Source organism: Oncorhynchus tshawytscha, linkage group LG06, assembly GCF_018296145.1.
Source record: "Oncorhynchus tshawytscha isolate Ot180627B linkage group LG06, Otsh_v2.0, whole genome shotgun sequence".
NCBI classification, from domain to species: domain Eukaryota; kingdom Metazoa; phylum Chordata; class Actinopteri; order Salmoniformes; family Salmonidae; genus Oncorhynchus; species Oncorhynchus tshawytscha.
This window is the reverse complement of record NC_056434.1, coordinates 65002694-65023912: the sequence shown is the minus strand read 5'-3', so window position 1 is coordinate 65023912 and position 21219 is coordinate 65002694. Positions and strand designations below refer to the sequence as shown.

At 43.3% G+C, this 21219-nt stretch overlaps 1 protein-coding gene across 3 annotated transcripts in view; it reads left to right on the top strand.

Annotated features, from left to right (window-relative positions):
• The window catches only part of prkn (parkin RBR E3 ubiquitin protein ligase), a 97754-nt gene extending 76570 nt beyond the window's left edge, over positions 1-21184 (top strand). For 2 of the 3 annotated variants that reach the window (XM_024424561.2, XM_024424562.2), the window contains exons 8-12: positions 12760-12821; positions 14006-14155; positions 18618-18704; positions 19035-19152; positions 20966-21184. In XM_024424561.2, the coding sequence (XP_024280329.1) occupies positions 12760-12821; positions 14006-14155; positions 18618-18704; positions 19035-19152; positions 20966-21075 (527 nt within the window). In that variant the 3' untranslated portion in view covers positions 21076-21184. Of the gene's footprint in view, positions 1-12759; positions 12822-14005; positions 14156-17292; positions 17562-18617; positions 18705-19034; positions 19153-20965 lie in introns of those variants that run through there. The other variant, XR_002953901.2, reaches the window with a different exon arrangement.
• The last annotated feature ends 35 nt before the right edge of the window (positions 21185-21219 follow it).

Genomic DNA, 21219 nt, shown 5'->3' with positions numbered 1-21219 from the left:
GGATACGGGGGTGTTCCCTCTGCTGTTTCCTGAAATCCACAATCATCTCCTTAGTTTTGTTGACGTTGAGTGTGAGGTTATTTTCCTGACACCACACTCCGAGGGCCCTCACTTCCTCCCTGTAGGCCGTCTCGTCGTTGTTGGTAATCAAGCGTACCACTGTTGTGTCGTCCGCAAACTTGATGAATGAGTTGGAGGCGTGCGTGGCCACGCAGTCGTGGGTGAACAGGGAGTACAGGAGAGGGCTCAGAACGCACCCTTGTGTGGCCCCAGTGTTGAGGATCAGCGGGGTGGAGATGTTGTTGCCTACCCTCACCACCTGGGGGCGGCCCGTCAGGAAGTCCAGTACCCAGTTGTACAGGGCGGGGTCGAGACCCAGGGTCTCGAGCTTGATGACGAGCTTGGAGGGTACTATGGTGTTAAATGCCGAGCTGTAGTCGATGAACAGCATTCTCACATAGGTATTCCTCTTGTCCAGGTGGGTTAGGGCATTGTGGTTGAGATTGCATCGTCTGTGGACCTATTTGGGCGGTAAGCAAATTGGAGTGGGTCTTGGGTGTCAGGTAGGGTGGAGGTGATATGGTCCTTGACTAGTCTCTCAAAGCACTTCATGATGACGGAAGTGAGTGCTACGGGGGCGGTAGTCGTTTAGCTCAGTTACCTTAGCTTTCTTGGGAACAGGAACAATGGTGGCCCTCTTGAAGCATGTGGGAACAGCAGACTGGGATAGGGATTGATTGAATATGTCCGTAAACACACCAGCCAGCTGGTCTGCGCATGCTCTGAGGGCGCGGCTGGGGATGCCGTCTGGGCCTGCAGCCTTGCGAGGGTTAACACGTTTAAATGTTTTACTCACCTCGGCTGCAGTGAAGGAGAGGCCGCATGTTTTGGTTGCAGGCCGTGTCAGTGGCACTGTATTTTCCTCAAAGCGGGCAAAAAAGTTATTTAGTCTGCCTGGGAGCAAGACATCCGGGTCCGTGACGGGGCTGGTTTTCTTTTTGTAATCCGTGATTGACTGTAGACCCTGCCACATACCTCTTGTGTCTGAGCCGTTGAATTGAGATTCTATTTTGTCTCTATACTGATGCTTAGCTTGTTTGATTGCCTTGCGGAGGGAATAGCTACACTGTTTGTATTCAGTCATATTTCCGGACACCCTAATTCTAACCCTAAACATTACCCCTCCGCTTAAAATAGCCTTTGTCCTCATGGGGATGTGGGAAACGACCCGACAAGCGAGAATGCTCCTTGTTAAATGGAAGATAAATGAAGAACAGACTCTTCCTAGAGCTGTCCACCCGGCCAAACTGAGCAATCTGGGGAGGAGGGCCTTGGTTAGGGAGGTTACCAAGAACCCGATTGTCACTCTGACAGAGCTCCAGACTTCCTCTGTGGAGATGGGAGAACCTTCCAGAAGGACAACCATCTCTGAGCACTCCACCAATCAGGCCTTTATAGTAGAGTGGCCAGATGGAAGCCACTCCTCAGTAAAAGGCACATAACAGCCCGCTTGGAGTTTGCTAAAAGGCACCTGAAGACTCTCAGACCATGAGAAACAAGATTCTCTGGTCTGATGAAACCAAGATAGAACTCTTTGGCCTGAATGCCAAGCATCACCTCAGAAGGAAAGCTGACGCCATCCCTACGGTGAAGCGTGGTGGCAGCATCATGCTGTGGGGATGTTTTTCAGTGGAAGGAACTGGGAGACTAGTCATGATTTGGGAAAAGATGAATGGAGCAAAATACAGAGCGAGCATTGATGAAAACCTACTCCAGAGCTCTCAGGACCTCAGACTGGGGCGAACGTACACCTTCCAACAGGACAACGACCCTAAGCACATAGCCAAGAGATATTCAGGAGTGGTAAGTGGGACAAGTTTCTGAATGTCCTTGAGTGGCTCAGCCAGAGCTCGGACTTGAACCCGATCGAACATCTCTGAGGAGACCTGAAAATAGCTGTGCAGCGACGCTCCCCAAACAACCTGACAGAGCTTGAGAGGATCTGCAGCGAAAAATGGGAGAAACTCCCCAAATACAGGTGTGCCAAGCTTGTAGTGTCATACCCAAGAAGACTCAATGCTGTAATCACTGCCAAATGTGCTACAACAAAGTACTGATTAAAGGGTCTGAATATATATGTAAATGTCATATTTCCATTTTCTGTGCAAACATTTCTAAAAACCTGTTTTTGCTTTGTCATTATGGGGTATTGTGTGAAGATTGATGGGAAACAAACAATTTAATCCATTTTAGAGTAAGGCTGTAAGCAACAAAATGTTGAAAAAGTCAAGGGTTCTGAATACTATTGCTGTATCTACTGCTGTACATATCATTCTTGGTATATCTTGTGTAAATAATTCTGGAGTACATACCTATAGATTTGCATTTTGATTACTGTTACAGTGCTATTTGGGTTGTTAATTGGATTGGTGTACTTTTTGTGTACTTGTTTGACATTTCACTGCATTGTTAGAAGCAAGTAGCATAATCATTTCGCTGCGCCCGCTATAAGATCTCTAAACTGTGTATGCGACCAATACCCTTTTTTTTATTTGATGTTGAACTGGCCTAGCGCTGGAAGGTTTGTGTAGGACATTAGCCTATTTCCTGGTAGATTAATCGATTTAGCCAACATGGCTCTATAGAAATAATATCCTATTTAGAGTTATCAATCCAGCTCTGTTTTGAGGTCCCACTTCCTCAGGATGCAAATAATATAGGCCAATATGTACAAAAATGTGCATTTTGACAGGTTGAACATCAAAATATCGATCATGTATTTTCTGGATATATTAGATGAAATAGTTTACTTTTTTATCAGGCTACCATCTCAGTTGTGTTTACTTGGCGCTGGAAAAAAATGTTTAGAGCCCTGCTAATATAACTGTCCTTAAAAACACACACACACACAGTACCAGTCAAAAGTTTGGACACACCTACTCTACTCATTCCAGGGTTTTTCTTTATATTTACTATTTTCTACAATGGCACACTTAACCAGCATGGCTACCACAGCATTCTGCAGCGATACGCCATCCCATCTGGTTTGCGCTTATTGGGACTAACATTTGTTTTTCAACAGGACAATGACCCAAAACACACCTCCAGGCTGTGTAAGGACTATTTTACCTCATGAATCTAAATGAGAGAATGCCATGAGTGTGTGTCATCAATGAAAAGGGTGGCTACTTTGAAGAATATATAATCTAAAATATATTTAGATTTGTTTAACACTTTTTTTTGGTTACTACATGATTCCATATGTGTTATTTCATAGTTTTGATGTCTTTACTATTATTCTACAGTGTAGAAAATAGTAAAACATAAAGAAAAACCCTTGAATTAGTAGGTGTTGCCCAACTTTTGACTGGTACTGCATATACAGTGCCTTGCGAAAGTATTCGGCCCCCTTGAACTTTGCGACCTTTTGCCACATTTCAGGCTTCACACATAAAGATATAAAACTGTATTTTTTTGTGAAGAATCAACAACAAGTGGGACACAATGATGAAGTGGAACGACATTTATTGGATATTTCAAACTTTTTTAACAAATCAAAAACTGAAAAATTGGGCGTGCAAAATGATTCAGCCCCCTTAAGTTAATACTTTGTAGCGCCACCTTTTGCTGCGATTACAGCTGTAAGTCGCTTGGGGTATGTCTCTATCAGTTTTGCACATCGAGAGACTGAAATGTTTTCCCATTCCTCCTTGCAAAACAGCTCGAGCTCAGTGAGGTTGGATGGAGAGCATTTGTGAACAGCAGTTTTCAGTTCTTTCCACAGATTCTCGATTGGATTCAGGTCTGGACTTTGACTTGGCCATTCTAACACCTGGATATGTTTATTTTTGAACCATTCCATTGTAGATTTTGCTTTATGTTTTGGATCATTGTCTTGTTGGAAGACAAATCTCCGTCCCAGTTTCAGGTCTTTTGCAGACTCCATCAGGTTTTCTTCCAGAATGGTCCTGTATTTGGCTCCATCCATCTTCCCATCAATTTTAACCATCTTCCCTGTCCCTGCTGAAGAAAAATAGGCCCAAACCATGATGCTGCCACTGACAGTGGGGATGGTGTGTTCAGGGTGATGAGCTGTGTTGCTTTTACGCCAAACATAACGTTTTGCATTGTTGCCAAAAAGTTCAATTTTGGTTTCATCTGACCAGAGCACCTTCTTCCACATGTTTGGTGTGTCTCCCAGGTGGTTTGTGGCAAACTTTAAACAACACTTTTTATGGATATCTTTAAGAAATGGCTTTCTTCTTGCCACTCTTCCATAAAGGCCAGATTTGTGCAATATACGACTGATTGTTGTCCTATGGACAGAGTCTCCCACCTCAGCTGTAGATCTCTGCAGTTCATCCAGAGTGATCATGGGCCTCTTAGCTGCATCTCTGATCAGTCTTCTCCTTGTATGAGCTGAAAGTTTAGAGGGACGGCCAGGTCTTGGTAGATTTGCAGTGGTCTGATACTCCTTCCATTTCAATATTATCGCTTGCACAGTGCTCCTTGGGATGTTTAAAGCTTGGGAAATCTTTTTGTATCCAAATCCGGCTTTAAACTTCTTCACAACAGTATCTCGGACCTGCCTGGTGTGTTAATAATTTTGCACGCCCAATTTTTCAGTTTTTGATTTGTTAAAAAAGTTTGAAATATCCAATAAATGTTGTTCCACTTCATGATTGTGTCCCACTTGTTGTTGATTCTTCACAAAAAAATACAGTTTTATATCTTTATGTTTGAAGCCTGAAATGTGGCAAAAGGTCGCAAAGTTCAAGGGGGCCGAATACTTTCGCAAGGCACTGTATATATTGTAGTATTACATTTACCACGATATTACATTTGTTTCCATATCGCCAGCTCTAGTACCCCCCCCAAATTTATTTTTTTGATCGTAATTTATCACAGATTACGATACATTTTTTGCTATAAATATCAATGTGCATTTTCTTTTCCATATTGTCCGTCTCTACAATACAGTACATTATACTATTATCTACTCTGCTGTGCTGAACTGTACTGTGTTGTGCTTTGCTGTCTCCAAACTGGACCAAATCTGAAAGAATACTAGATGTCTATGTTTGGGTTAAATCAAGGCCGGTCCAGATGTTTGAGGACGTTGAAATCAAGGCCGGTCGGGACCGGACCAAATCTGATCCGGACCAAAACTTCGACATCCGTGAACGTTGAAATCCAGGTTGGTCTGGACTGCACCAAATATATATATATATAAATAAATATCTATTTTTTAAGATGGCCCAAAAGACGCCGACATCGGCCCGTGCATAGTAAATAGCAAGACCATACGTCTTCATACCTGTGCTGTACTAGAAAGGCTTTTAGAGTTGAGAATGTCTCTAGAGAAAAGGATTGGTACTGTTCTAGCACCGCTTCCGTGCTCCATGTCTTTTCCAACCGTTCCGCTAAAAACCGCTCCACGCTCACAGGTACAGAACAACTGCCTCTCCAAATGTGCTCCATTCATTAAAATCACAATTTAACCAACACCCATCTTTTTTAGTGACTACCTGGACCTCCCATTTGGTTTTGAAGTAAACCATATGGATTTGAATGAAAAGTATTTGAAAAAAAGATGAAAAGGTAAATGTAAGAAGCACACATCATTTCAAATAGGATACATGTCATATTAAACAGCATATAACACTCTAAATAAGTCAGGAGCCAGACCGGGAGCCTAAGAAGGAACAAAAATTAATTATTTAGGCTATATTATTTCAAGGTTATAGCCTACAAAGAAATACATTGTGAAGCATTTGAGCGTGCGACACAATAGGCTGGTAAGGACATATAAAGCGCTCAGCGTCTAAACAACATTTTGTTGTATTAATCATTATTGTCTATAAATTGCACATATAGGCTGTGACTTACTGAATTAAATGTGAATTAAACCAAAAATGACTTAGTGCCTTTGAATTCATTCACACTGTTTGGCCAGTGTGTGGCTTCAGGCTCATGTGATGATGCCTGGAGAGCCGGCCAGCAGCAGAGAAGGTCCTCTCCTCACGTGCAAAGCCACTGGGGATGCTAATCTTGCCAGGCTGGGCAGAGATGCAGATTTTTATTTTTTATACATACATACATACATACATACATAACATACATACATACATACATACATACATACATACATACATACATACATACATACATACATACATTACATACATACATTACATACATACATAACATACATACATACATACATACATACATACATACATACATACATACATACATACATACATACATGTAGACCTAAAAGTTTTTAGGCAAAATAAACCAATGCAAAAAAAGAAATGTGGAAAGTATGCCAGGCCTATTGGGACAATATCAAGTATGGCCTATTGGGACAATATCAAGTATGGCCTAATGTATAGATAATGGAACAAAAATGAACGAAACGTTTAAGAGATCTGATTTTTAGTTTATAAATACTTTGCTACAAAGACACTTAGTTTTATCTACCCACCTCGTTCCTTTCTTTCAGCATGTGCACATAGTAAGTACAACCATCATGCTTTCGGGATATGTGTCTTTTCAGATTCCACATTGATTCTTTAGTTGTGGACACTACATCACCACACTACCTCTCTTGCTCTTGGTCCTCATCTTTGTAAGTCACCTTGATTTAGTGTGTTTTCTCAGTTTCTTTATGAAAATATTTCGAGAACTCTGTGACTAGTGAAAGCAAGGGGCTATAGTAGCAAACAAGTAGACTACAAATGCATGCTGAGCCGGGCATGCCCTGAGCTCGTGTAGTGAGCGCTACTGGAGCAAAGTTGGAGCGGGTGAGAAGGCAGACGCTCCAGCCTTTGGGATCGCTCCGCTCCAGTTCCACTTCTCATAGTCTCCACTGCATCAGTGTCAGTACAGTTACAGTGCCTTCAGTTGTGTTACAACTGTATTCAACCCCTTTGTTATGACAAGCCTAGATAAGTTCAGCAGTAAGAATGTGCTTAACAAATCACATAAGTTGCATGGATTCACTCTGTGTGCACAGTAGTGTTTAACAGGAATTTTGAATGACTACCTCATCTCTGTAGCCCACATACAATTATCTGTAAGGTCCCGCAGTCGAATTTTGACCAAAAGACCAGGGAGGTTTTCCAATGCCTTGCAAAGAAGGGCACATATTGGTTGATGGGTGAAAACAGTATCCCTTTGAGCATGGTAAAGTTATTAATTACACTTTGGGTGCATTGATACACTATCCTGTCACCCTCAGTTGCTAGAGAGGTTGGAAACCACCCAGAGATTTCACCATGAGGCCAATGGTGACTTTAAAACAGTTACTGAGTTTAATGGCCGTGATGATGGATGGACACCTGGGTTAACACCCCTACTCTTATGATGCAATGGGATCTTTTTTGTACCACAGAGTGAGGACACCCATTTAACATCCCCCATCACTGCCCTGGGGAATTAGAATATATATTTTTTTAGACCAGAGGAAAGAGTGCCTCCTACTGACCCTCCAACATCACTTCCAGCAGCATCTGGTCTCCCATCCAGGGACCAACCAGTACCAACCCTGCTTAGCTTCAGAGGCAAGCCAGCAGTGGGATGCAGGCTGGTATGCTGCTGGTTATCCAGAAAGACTCACAGCTGTAATCGCTGCCAAAAGGGCTTTTACAACAGGGTTCCCCAACTGGTGGGCCAAATTTGGCTTTATTTGGCCTCCCAAGTTTTCTGAGCGTAATGGACTGTAAAAAAAACAACAGGAAATCAGCTCCAATTTGATTTTAATTTAACGCATAATAGAGACATACGTGATCATATACAAATGTCAGCAAGGTTTGAAATGATTATGTTTTAGTCAAACATTATATCTGTTTTGGCTTCTTGCGGCCAATTTGCAGTCTACAAATTATTTGTAATTATTTTCACGGGCACCCAACCATCTTCTCAAGAAAAAATCAGGCCGCGGCTGAAATCTAGTTAGTTTTTTTGTTTTGGCTCTGTACTTCAGCACTTTAGATTGAGGTTAAAATTGAGGTTATTTGAGGTTATTTGTCTCCATATCAGGTGAACTGTTTAGAAATTAGAGCACTTTTTGAAACTACATGTAAATTTGATTTCTTTATTTAATTTACAATACATTTGCAAACATTTCTAAAAACGTTTTCACTTTGTCATTATGGAGCATTGTGTGTAGATGGGTAAGAAAAAACATCAATTTATCCACAGCAAAATGTGGAATGAGTCAAGAGCTATGACTACTTTCTGAAGGCACTGTATAATATGTTACAACACACAGAGAATCCCCAGTGAATCAGTAGATGAGAGAACAATCATTCCCCTCGGGGTGAATAATAATCGCCCGCTGGCCAAATCTCAAAAAACATACATAACAGTAGAAACGAATAGATTAGCCTACTGTAGCATAGTAACACCGTAACTGCTACATTAGCCTAGAACAGTCAGTCACACTGGAGCTGCTACATTAGCCTAGCACAGTCAGTCACATTGGAGCTGCTACACTAGCCTAGCACAGTCAGTCACACTGGAGCTGCTACATTAGCCTAGCACAGTCAGTCACACTGGAGCTGCTACATTAGCACAGTTGGTGTGATCATCATCATGCTGCATGTTGGGATGCTGCGGGGACTTGCTTCCATTCAGCCACAAGAGCATTAGTGAGGTCGGGCACTGATGTTGGGTGATTAAGCCTGGCTCGCAGTCGGCATTCCAATTCATCCCAAAGATGTTCAATGGGGTTGAGGTCAGGGCTCTGTGCAGGCCAGTCAAGTTCTTCCACACTGATCTCGACAAACCATTTCTGTTTTGACCCTGCTTTGTGCAAGGGGATATTGTCATGCTGAAACAGGAAAGGGCCTTCCCCAAACGGTTGCCACAAAGTCCAGAATGTCACTGTTTGCTGTAGAGTTAAGATTTCCCTTCACTGGAGCTAAGGGGCCTAGCCCGACCTATGGAAAAACAGCCCCAGATCCTTATTCCTCCTCCACCAAACTTTATAGTTGGCACTATGCATTGGGGCAGGTAGTGTTCTACTGGCATCCGCCAAACCCAGATTCATCCGTTGGACTGCCAGATGGTGAAGCGGGATTCATCACTCCATAGTTTCCACTGCTCCAGAGTCAAATGGCGGCGAGCTTTCCACCACTCCAACTGACATTTGGCATTGCACATAGTGATCTTAGGCTTGTGTGCAGCTGCTCGGCCATGGAAGCCCATTTCATGAAGCTCCTGACTAGCAGTTATTGTTGCTTCCAGAGGCAGTTTGGAACTTGGTAGTGAGGACAGGCTATTGTTATGCGCTTCAGCACTCGGTGGTCCCGTTCTGTGTTTTGTGTAACCTACCACTTCGTGGCTGAGCCGTTGTTGCTCCTAGACATTTCTACTTCACAATAACAGCACTTACAGTTGACCAGGGAATAAATTTTACCAACTGACTTGTTGGAAAGGTGATATCCTATGATGGTGCCATGTTGAAAGTCACTGAGCTCTTCAGTAAGGCCATTCTACTGGCAATGTTTATCTATGGCGATTGCATGGCTGTGCTCGATTTTATACACCTGTCAGCAACGGGTGTGGCTGAAATAGCCGAATCCACAAATTTGAAGGGGTGTCCACATACCTTTGTATATATAGTGTATTTATGCGTCTAACTTTCTCACTCATCATTATTCACGATTCGGTAGCATCCACATTAATGTAGAAGTGGTTAGAAACATATTCTTATTTACAATAAAAGTGACTCCAAAATGACACAATACATTATTTACCATTCATTTCTGTTGGGCAGAACATAATCTGAAATGCAACCAAAACAAACAGCAAATGCATCCAACAAGTTTGTGGAGTCAAAAGCTTGATGTAATCATTGAGTGCTAGGAATATGGGACCAAATACTAAACTTTTGACTACTTTAATACACACAAGTGTGTCTCATACTTTTGGTCCTCTAAAATGTGGGGAATATTTACAAAAGTGCTGTAATTTATAAACGGTTCACCCAGTATCGATTGAAATACCCTCAAATTAAATCTGACAGTCTGTACTTTAACCTCACAGTCATTGTATCATTTCAAATCCAAAGTGTTGGAGTACAGAGCCAAAACCAAAAATGTCACTGTCCCAATACTTTTGAAGCTTTCTGCTTTACGGATTGAGCTGGTACACCATCATCATGTACAGATGATAACTGACCATTCCAGCCCCTCCACATCCTCAGACTCCCGTCTTTCCCCTTCAGTCGCGCAAGTTTAAAACGGTTGTCTTAAGGCAATTTTACACACTGTTATGAAGGGATCAATAAACTATCAAGCACGGCGGCTAAATAACAGTCATTAAGGAAGCGCTGAGTGAATTGATTTGACACTGAAAGAAGTTGATCTCCTTTTTAACTGGTTGTCCTTTTGGATAAGCAGCAGAGTGATGGGAAATGGCACAACATAAATCCGGGGGTGCGTTCAGTTCAGTTCAATGTTTACTACGTTTGTGTGACTGTTTGTACTAAACGACACAATTCCCCAAAACAGTGGGCAGCATTCTTATTATGAAATACGTCTGCTCCCCTTTGATGGGTGTGGCGTGGTCAATTTGAGTTTGACCATTTTTAAATTGCAAAACTCATGCAGCACACTATACACGATGGTGGTCCTCTGGGCCATCATAATCATGCCGTACTTGAAATGGGCGTACAGTACACTACAATTTCCTTTGAATTAAACTTTTAACACCGTTCTGTCGTACTGAACGCACCCCGGGTGTAGAATCCTTTGTTTGACCTGTGACCTCAAACTTTAGTTACTCGTATGTCTTCTGTTCTGAGAGATGTTACTTAGAGAATCCCTCCCTTACTTAGAGAATTCCTCCCTATCTGTCTATCCCCTCCCCTTCCTCTTTCCATTTCTGTCTGTCTCTCTCACTCTCTCTCTCTCTCTCTCTTATGGCTGTTCCTCTGTTCCCTTTGTTATCTGTGTCTGTCTGAATTTGTCTGTCAATTTCTGTCACTCGCTTTCTATCTGCAAGGGCCGCTCCTCTGTCCCCACATCACCATGGCAACGTCATGTCACTCTGTCCCTGTCGCCGGCTGTCTGTATCTTTAATTACGTTCAGACAAAAGTCGGTGTCTTGTGTTTTTTTCTATCTTCTTCCTTTTCACATTCTCCCCATCGGAACGTCCCTCCCAGCCCGGGCTGCGTGATTAGCGTTCGTCGGAGGGATTTGCATAAGAACAGTGAGACCGTGGCGGCGGCGCTGTGGCAAAGGAGACCCCAGGAGAGATTAGCGACATTAGCATGCTGGAGCCTACAGGGCTCAAGCTACAGCTAACGGTGTCTATGTAGGAGATTGTCTGACTTGTTCTGCTACTCACAGACAGGCTCTATACAAAGAAACATGGACAGTTGGAAGTTGGACATAAGTTTCCTATGGACCTAGTACTTACTCTGTCCTTAGGGTCCCCAGACCTGGGCTAGGTTAAGTTCAAGTCTTTTTATTGTTAGTGTTACAAGAGCTGCTTGTTTGCCAAGGGGCATGTCTTGATTTCCTGTCCGCCTATGGGGTCGTTGGCTTGGGGATTTTATATGCCTTTGACAGGAAAGGGAAATACATGAATTCATCTCAATACCCATACCACTAAACACATCTGACCCCGGAGATGAGATTGAGCTGATCACTCATTCTCAGAGAATCACCTCCTTGTAAAATGGGAATTGTCCTGCAGCACTGATGGTCACTCCTGAGGTCCGGAATGCAATCACTTCACTGTACTGAAAGGAATCAACATTGAGGGAATGGAGTGAAAATCACAGCCACGCACATACATTCATTCATTCATTCATTCATTCATTCATTCATTCATTCAGACTCACTCTGTGTCACAGTCCATCAGGAGCAATGCCCAGCCTTGGCTGAGAAACTTGCTTGGCCTAGCCTGGGGTTGAGACCACCACACAGCTTGGATTGGCCTCAGCCATAAATAGGCAGCAATATTTCGCTGACAGTGGTGTGAGTGCGCAGATACATCACAGAGAGAGGCCACCGCTATCATCAGGGGATATAGAGGGAGAGGGACGCTGTCCATCTTCCTCCTCTGGGCAGGAGTCTGGCACAGAGACAACACAGGGTGCAGAGTTGGCGGCTGACCTAGGGTTGTCACTAGTTACCACAGCCAAAAAGTCATAACTATGGCTAAACCCCGTCTATTTCTACAATTTCCCTTCTTAAAATCGGCTTTAAACCCTAACCTTAACCACACTGCTAACCTTATGTCTAATCCTAACCTTATATGATGAACAAAAAGATTGTTAAAAGAGGACAGGACACCACGCGCCTGCTGTGTCACGCACACAAGCAAACACACCCACATGCATTCAGCGTTGGGTCATTTGCCTTGTGTGATTATCCTATGTAGATTTAAAGGTGAGCCTCGGTTGTTTGAGATGATCCTGTCAGCTAGACGGAGGACCGTTATGACACAACATCCCCCTTGTATATTCTACTACTCTGCTCCTCGTGGGATCTTCTGGGCTGGGATGAGGGGCCTTGTCTCTCGCGGTTGACCTATGCTGGATGAGGTGTATATAACAGTGCGTCTTTTTCCAATGAGTGTGTGGGTGTTTGCCTGTTGTGCACAAATGGCTGTGTTCATTTCGCTCATTGATGAAGATCAATCTCTCTCCTCCATTTCTCTTTCTCTCTCCTCTTTTTCTTTCCCTTTCCTTACCAATTTTCTTCACCTCTAATTTCTCCCTCTATTTCTATCTCTAGCTGGCTGCCCAGACTCTCTCATAACGGAGTTGCATCACTTCCGAGCCCTAGGTGATGAACAGGTGAGTCCTGAACAGTGACCCCAAACAAACAAACTCCTATCTATCCTATCTAGAGGGAAACTAGCATCCCCACCGCCACCCAGCATCAACCTCAGCCTTCCTGTCTCACTCAGGTCACAAGGGAAATATGCTCCTGGTCTCTCTGTCACATCTAACAGTGCTTTAATTGTCTCATCTGGTGCTACAATACAGTGTCTGCCACTATCCTGGTGTTGTAAGCTCCATGCTCTACAAACTGAGCTACCAGCCCACCCTTCAACTAGCCTAACATCCGTCCCAAATGAGCAACATCTCTCGCTCTCTCCATCCATCTCACAGCACCTCAGCCAGGAAGAGCAGGAGTCGGTTTTAAGAGGGAGTGTCTGATTCTCTACTCTACCACTCAATACTCTTCATTCACCCCCTCTGCCAGGGGTATTAAAATCTGACCCTACAAGGTAGTGGAAAGCAGTGGATCTGGCTTTGAATTTGAGTGCCCTATACTCCTCCTTATCTTCCACACTTCTATACTTCCACTGTAAAATAGTGTCATTTTGAAGTAGCTTACTAATAAGGGAAATCATAAACAATAAGGACCGTGCGCCATTGTTCACTCCTGAGACTCTTCAGGCAAACATACTCTCTTCGACATTATTTCAATTTACTCCGACATAGGATTAGCACATTTGCAATAGTAAACATAATGAAGTGATGAAACGATGCTCCTGTTGCATGAGTGAGTTATTGGCGGGGCTTTGAATTCTGAATATGAATGCTTAGCCAACTCTAAGCTTGCCCTGTGGTTCCATTGCTCAGTGAAACGCGCCACTCTGAAAGCATAAGTGATGTGAACCGGATGGTTAAAAGCCCCTTCTGAGCTGAGCCTTTATGCAGATGTATGATTGAGGCATGCATCAATTAGCCTTGTCACGGAGACACAATTAGCATGACTATGTGTCTGGTCATAATGCTGTGTGTGTGTGTGTGTGTGTCTGTGGTTGTGTGTATATTGTGTGTGCATATGCATGAGTGCACTTCTCTTTTGCCCCTGCCTTTTTCCTTCTCTCAATAAATGTCAATAAAATGATGCTTAAAGACATGAAATACCATATTGTCATAGCAGAAAGTCATTTACTTCAAATCCATCAAGAACGGATAATGAAATAATGAATGAATCTCACTCTCTCTCTGTGTGTGTATATCAGTATGAGCGGTACCAGCAGTATGCAGCCGAGGAGTGTCTCCTCCAGATGGGAGGAGTGTTGTGTCCAGCCCCTGGATGTGGAGCAGGCCTGCTGCCTGAGGAGGACAAGAGGATGATCCAGTGTCTGCTCAGCAACGGTTTGGGATGCGGGGTGAGACATGCATACGCGCAAGCACACAACACGTGAAGAGATGTCGTTTTAAAACGAGTTGCATGATGCTCTCTAATTAGCCACCCGATTTAAAGATTAGGAGATAGTATACATTAGTGCCGACTGATTGCATGTTTGCAAACACCACCATCTTCATCACAAGGGGAGCAGAATTGGGGTCGCTACAGGGCTCATCGCTCACCTACAGTATATCAGTCTCTATCTCAATCTCTCCATCTATCTGTCTCCACTAACAGCAGCCTGGCTTAGAGAGGAAGAGAAAGGAAGAGAGAGGGAGGGAGGGAGCATACATACATGTGTGTGTAGCCATAAGATCCCAGGTGACATTGACATTTTTCCTAGCCACCGTGCTTCTACACCTGCATTGTTTGGGGTTTTAGGCTGGGTTTCCGTACAGCACATTGATATATAAGCTGATGTAAGAAGGGCTTTAGAAATACATTTGATTTGACTGAGAGGGTGGTGGTGTGTGTGTGTGCACATTCATTCCAGTCCATCCAGAGGTCTGTGGGAAGCAGATAAAGCCTCTATAAGTGTCAGGCTGCTACTTTAAGACAAGGATCCTATCACTTTAACACTCCCCCAGATGCAGTTCTCTTTTTGGGGGGTGGGGGGGGGTGCTTAAGGCCTTAGGATACTGGTGAGCTGGCTTCTCTTAAAGACACCACATACAGAAATCAATATTGCCCGCCTCCCTGTCTTTTTCATGTCCTCCCTGCTAGTGTTTGTGAGCTGGCTTTAGGAGCCCCTTGCTGCAGCTCTGGTACGACGTACAGCTCAGATGGGCCCTGGCGGACCCGGCTGCAGCCGCAGGGTACAATAGACACTGGTCAGCAGAGGAGACCTGTAAACATGCAATAGGACATTTTATCTCTGTGGACCATGCAGGTCCTAGTCTCGTCCACCAGCCGGCTCTCGGTTGCAATTAGCCTGGGGACGAGGTTAAACGAGCCCGAGCACTGAATCTGAGCGCAGACACGGGAGGTGGGCTGTAGGGTTGGATAGGGAGAACTGCAGGGTGTGTGTGGGTGTTCGTATAGTGTGTGTGTGTGTGTCTGTCTGTGTTAAAGAGATGATGGTGAAATATTCCTCTGTCTTTGGTACTCCAATGTGTTTGTTTGTGTGATTTTCAGTTAGCAGATGTACAGCAAGAGAGTATCTTTGTTTTGTGTCTTGAGTGATGTGATTGTGTGAGAGTCAGAGACTCTTTTCTTCTGACGGTGCTTTCAGAAAGTATTCACACCCCTGGACTTTTTCCACATTTTGTTGTGTTACTAAGTGGTTTAAAAATTGATGTAATTGTCATTTTTCTGCCAACGATCTACACAAAATATTATAATGGAAGAAAGAATCTAATTTATTTATGAATAAATATTTATTTCTGAAAAATAAAACACTAATATATCTTTATTAGGTAAGTAATTCAACCCCCTGAGTCAATACATGTTAGAGACAACTTTGGCAGCGATTACAGATGTGAGTCTTTCTGGGTCTCTGAGTTTTCCACACCTGGATTGTGCAACATTTGCCCATTTATTTTTTATTTTTTTTAATGATTCAAGCTCTGTCAAATTGGTTGTTTAATCATTGCTAGACAACCACTTTAAGGTCTTGCCATAGATTTTCAAGCAGATTTAAGTCATAACAGTAACTCTGCCACTCAGGAACTTTCGCTGTCTTCTTGGTGAGCAACTCCAATGTAGATTTTGGCCATGTGTTTTAAGTTATTGTCCTGCTAAAAGGTGAATTCATCTCCCAGTGTCTGGTGGAAAGACTGAACCAGGTTTTCCTCTAGGATTTTGCCTGTACTTAGCCCCATTCCCTTTATTTTTTATCCTGAAAATGTCCCCAGTCCTTAACGATTACAAGCATAGCCATAACATGATGCAGCCACCCCTATGCTTGAAAATAGGTAGTGTGGTACTCAGTAATATGTTGTATTGGATTTGCCCCAAACATAACACTTTGTATTCAGGACACAAAGTGAATTGCTTTGCCACATTTTTTTTGCAGTTTTACTTTAGTGCCTTGTTGTAAACAAGTTGCATGTTTTGGAATACTTTTATTCTGTACAGGCTTCCTTCTTTTCACTCTGTCAATTAGGTTAGTATTGTGGAGTAACTAACATGTTGATCCATCCTCAGTTTTCTCTTATCACAGCCATTAAACTCTGTAACTGTTCTAAAGTCACCATCGGCCTCGTGGTAAAATCCCTGAGTGGTTTCCTTCCTCTCTGGCAACTGAGTTAGGAAGGACTCCGGACGCCTGTATCTTTGTAGTGACTGGGTGTATTGATACACCATCCAAAATGTAATTAATAACTTCACCATGCTCAAAGGGATATTCACTGTCTGTTTGGAGCCCTTCTTTGTGAGGCATTGTAAAACCTCCCTGGTCTTTGTGGTTGAATCTGTGTTTGAAATTCACTGCTAGGCCTTAAATATAATTGTATGTGTGGGGTACAAAAATCATCTTAAACACCATTATTGCACACAGAGTGAGTCCATGCAACTTATTATGTAACTTGTTAAGCAACGTTTTACTCCTGAACTTATTTAGGCTTGCCATAACAAAGGGGTCTTATACTTATTAACTCAAGACATTTCAGGTTTTTATTTTTCATTAATTTGTAAAAATGTCAAACATCATTCCACTTTGACATTATAGGTTATTGTTTGACCTGTGACAGAACGATCTCAATTATTTTAAATTCAGGCTGTAACACAACAAAATGTAGAAAATGTCAAAGGGTGTGAATGCTTTCTGAATGCACTTTATATGAGAGAGAGAGAGATTGCGAGAAAGGAAGGGTGTCAGGGAGGGCAGAAGGGGATGACTTTGCCACTTCATCAGTAAGCTCTCTCACAGAGCTCTTCTTAGAGCTTCACAAGAGTGCTCTAATTTAGAAGAGTTCCCAGTGCTGCTCAGTTCAAAACTTCACATGTGCCATATGATTCTGTACTGAGACAGACACTGCAGTGTGCTGAATCTACATTACAATATGATATCCACCCAATACTGAGCAACAGCACAGGGCTGCACATCACTTAATGTTGACTTACAAAGGCTATGTCCGTTTTTGTGACTGTGTGTGTGTGTGTGTGTGTTTGTGTCAGTGCATGTGTGTATGTTTACCCTCTGAGGGTGCTGTCTGGGGTGCTGTGATCCGTTGTGTTGCTCAGTGAAGGGAGGCGAGGGGAAATAGGTTTGTCAGCCACCGGAAACCTGCTGCAACCCTTCATGAGTCTTCCACACTCCACTGGACAGCTCTGTCTCTGTACCAGCCAAGCATCCCACCCACTGGCCAACCCTCAACCCAGCCGCAAACCTTCGCCCCACCCGGCCCCCGGCCCAACTCGGCTAGACAAATGACTTCAACTTAGAGGTGAGGATTTTCTCCTGACCAAGAGACCTGATCAGGAGGAAAAGAGACCTGTCATAGGCTCTTGCTGTCATATAGTTATAATTTGAGTTTATTATAACCGTAGTGATATGAAGCTTCTACTGAAGTGAAACTTAAGACAGGTTACTGTTGAATGTTGCAGAAAACCATTCAAAATGACTTCACAGACAATCAGGTCACCGTGCTACAGTGCAGTGTAGTGACGCGTCCTGAGACTCCTCACTTCTCATCGCCTCGCGTCTCAGACAAGCTTTGGCGCATACGCCACGGGCGTTTGATGAAGCGACTGTTCAGAGTTCTCTGCCGAAGATGATGATGGAGGCTCATCTGAGGGAAGAGTGGGAAAGAACGAGGGAGGGGGAGGAAGAAAGCGCCTGTCAGAAGCTCCCCTCTTCTCCCCTTGTCTCATCACAGGCGGCGCCATGCAGGAGTTTGGAAACAAAGAGGCGTCTGTCCCCCAGACCTGAGAGGAGAGCTGCTATCAGTCACACTTAAAAACAGCAGATAATAAAAGAAAGAAACAGCGACAAGCCCCCTCTCCTTCAAAACTCCAGCCCCTTTGATGAAGTGCAAAATCACTGTTGCGCTTCAAAAGATGGAGTCGAGCTAAAAATACAAAGCATCTTTCTAGATTCCTAGTTAATCCCGGTTGTGGAAGGATTCGGTGTATATCAGCTCCCTACTTCCACATGCAGGCTGGGTGGCTCCTAGTGGGGGAGCGTATAGAGATGGCGCCACCCACTGTCTATCTTAGGAACTTGTATACAACCTGTGGGAGAAGATACAGCCAGTCATTAAATGCCTTGAAACCAGGGGTGCGTCTTAATAGTAAAAAAAAGAGACTTAATCTCCACGTCTCCTTTCCTTCGCCTGCAGTGTTGTGATGGAACTATACCGATGTAAGCAAATTCATGGCTGGCGTCCATTGGAAAGGAAAGGGAGCCACTATAGAGTATTAAGAAGCATCCCAGTTCAGGTTTTCAGTGTGACTAAATGGGATCATATTATTAAGGCAACATTTTGTGTGTCTTCTTTCAGTTTGTGTTTTGCCGTGACTGTAAGGAAGGATTCCATGAGGGGGAATGTCATGTGAGGTCATCACCTGTCTCAGGAGGAGCCCTGCAGGTAACTGAGCCAATCAGATGTGTGCTGCTCACTGTTGCACTGTCTCTGCTGCCCCCTACAGTCCACATGGCCAGCATTAGTATCTAAAAAGGGGACACTGAAACATACTTGTAATGGCTCATAATAGTTGTGAGTAAAGATGAATTTTGAGATATTATATGTTTTATGTATGACTCGAGTTTTAAAACATGCCACAAGATGGCATTCCTAAATCAACCAAATTTCAGCACACTATTCACTGTATCCACTCAAGAAATAAACCCCCAGTCTCTCACACCCCCACCCCTGGTCTGGTCTCTCTTTACTCTCTCCCTTGACCTCCCGCCCCAGGGTTATGTAGTGGACGAGGAGGCAGCTCTTCAGGCTCGGTGGGAGCAGGCCTCGCAGGAGACTATAGACGAGACCACCCGTCCATGTCCACATTGCAAGGTCCCAGTGGAGAAGAGTGGTAAGGCACTGCACATCCCTCCATCTCACTCCATCCATTTTCTGATCCTTATTCCAATATATACATACACTACCGGTCAAAAGTTTTAGAACACCTACTCATTCAAGGGTTTTTCTTTATTTGTACTATTTTCAACATTGTAGAATAATAGGGAAGACATCAACATGATGAAATAACACATATGGAATCATGTAGTAACCAAAAAAGTGTTAAACAAATCAAAATATATTTTATTTTTGAGATTCTTCAAATAACCAGCTTTGCACATGATTGGCATTCTGTCAACCAGCTTCATGAGGTTGTCACCTGGAATTAATTTCAATTAACAGGTGTGCCTCCTTAAAAGCTAATTTGTGGAATTTCTTTCCTTCTTAATGTGTTTGAGCCAATCAGTTGTGTTGTGACAAGTTGGGGCGGGGGGTATACAGAAGATAGCCCTATTTGGTAAAATACCAAGTCCATATTAAGGCAAGAACATCTCAAATAAGCAAAGAGAAACGACAGTCCATCATTACTTTAAGTCATGAAGGTCAGTCAATCCGGAACATTTCAAGAACTTTGAAAGTTTCTTCAAGTGCAGTCGCAAAAACCATCAAGCGCTATGATGAAACTGGCTCTCATGAGGAACGCCACAGGAATGGAAGACCCAGAGTTACCTCTGCTGTAGAGGAGAAATTCATCAGAGTTACGAGCCTCCGAAACTGCAGCTCAAATAAATGCTTCAGAGTTCAAGTAAGAGACACATCTCAACATCAACTGTTCAGAGTAGACTGGGTGAATCAGGCCTTCATGATCGAATTGCTGCAAAGAAACCACTACTAATGGACACCAATAAGAAGATGAGACTTGCTTGGGCCAAGAAACATGAGCAATGGACATTAGACCGGTGGAAATTTGTCCTTTGGTCTGGATTCCAAATTGGAGCTTTTTGGTTCCAACCGCCGTGTCTTTGTGAGATGAGGTGTGGATGAACGGATGATCTCCGTATGTGTATTTCCCACCGTAGAGCATGGAGGAGGAGGTGTTATGGTGTGGTGGTGCTTTGCTGGTGACACTGTGTGATTTATTTAGAATTCAAGGCACACTTAACCAGTATGGCTACCACAGCATTCTGCAGCGATACGCCATCCCATCTAGTTTGGGCTTAGTGGGACTATCATTTGTTTTTCAACAGGACAATGACCCAACACACCTCCAGGCTGTGTAAGGGCTATTTTACCAAATAGGAGAGTGATGGAGTGCTGCATCAGATAACCTGTCCTCTACAATCCCCCGACCTCAACCAAATTGAGATGGTTTTGGATGAGTCGGACTGCAGAGTGAAGGAAAAGCAGCCAACAAGTGCTCAGCATATGTGGGAACACCTTCAAGACTGTTGGAAAAGCATTCCAGGTGAAGCTGGTTGAGAGAATGCCAAGAGTGTGCAAAGCTGTCATCAAGGCAATGGGTGGCTATTTGAAGAATCTCAAATAAAAAATATATTTGTTTAACACTTTTTTGGATACTGTATGATTCCATATATGTTATTTCATAGTTTTGATGTCTTCACTTTTCTACAATGAAAGTAAAATAGTACAAATAAAGAAAAAACATTGAATGAGTAGGTGTAGGAGTAGGTGTATATGTTCTATATCTATATTGTTTTCGATATGCCCTTTATTTCTCCAACCCCTTAACCCCCCTCCCTCTGCAGTGGGAACAATACTGTATAATAGATTTCAAATCCTTTCATACATTGTCCTCTTCCCAAGCTTAGTCTTCTCTTCTCCTTTTTGCCTGTCTGTAAAGTTGTGTTTTTATACTGTGTACCCAGGTGGCTGTATGCACATGGTGTGTCCCCGTGCCCAGTGTAAGTTTGAGTGGTGCTGGATCTGTCGTGTGGAGTGGAACAGGGAGTGTATGGGAAACCACTGGTTTGGCTGACTCTGAGACCTCAGAAAGGCCCTGCCGCCACTCAGGAATACGTACCTGGGACTGGAACGCAAAATCAATCATGTGTTTAAAAGACTCAATAAAGCTGTGCCCTGACCTATCACAATCTCTTAATCAGTGACCTCATTTTCCTTC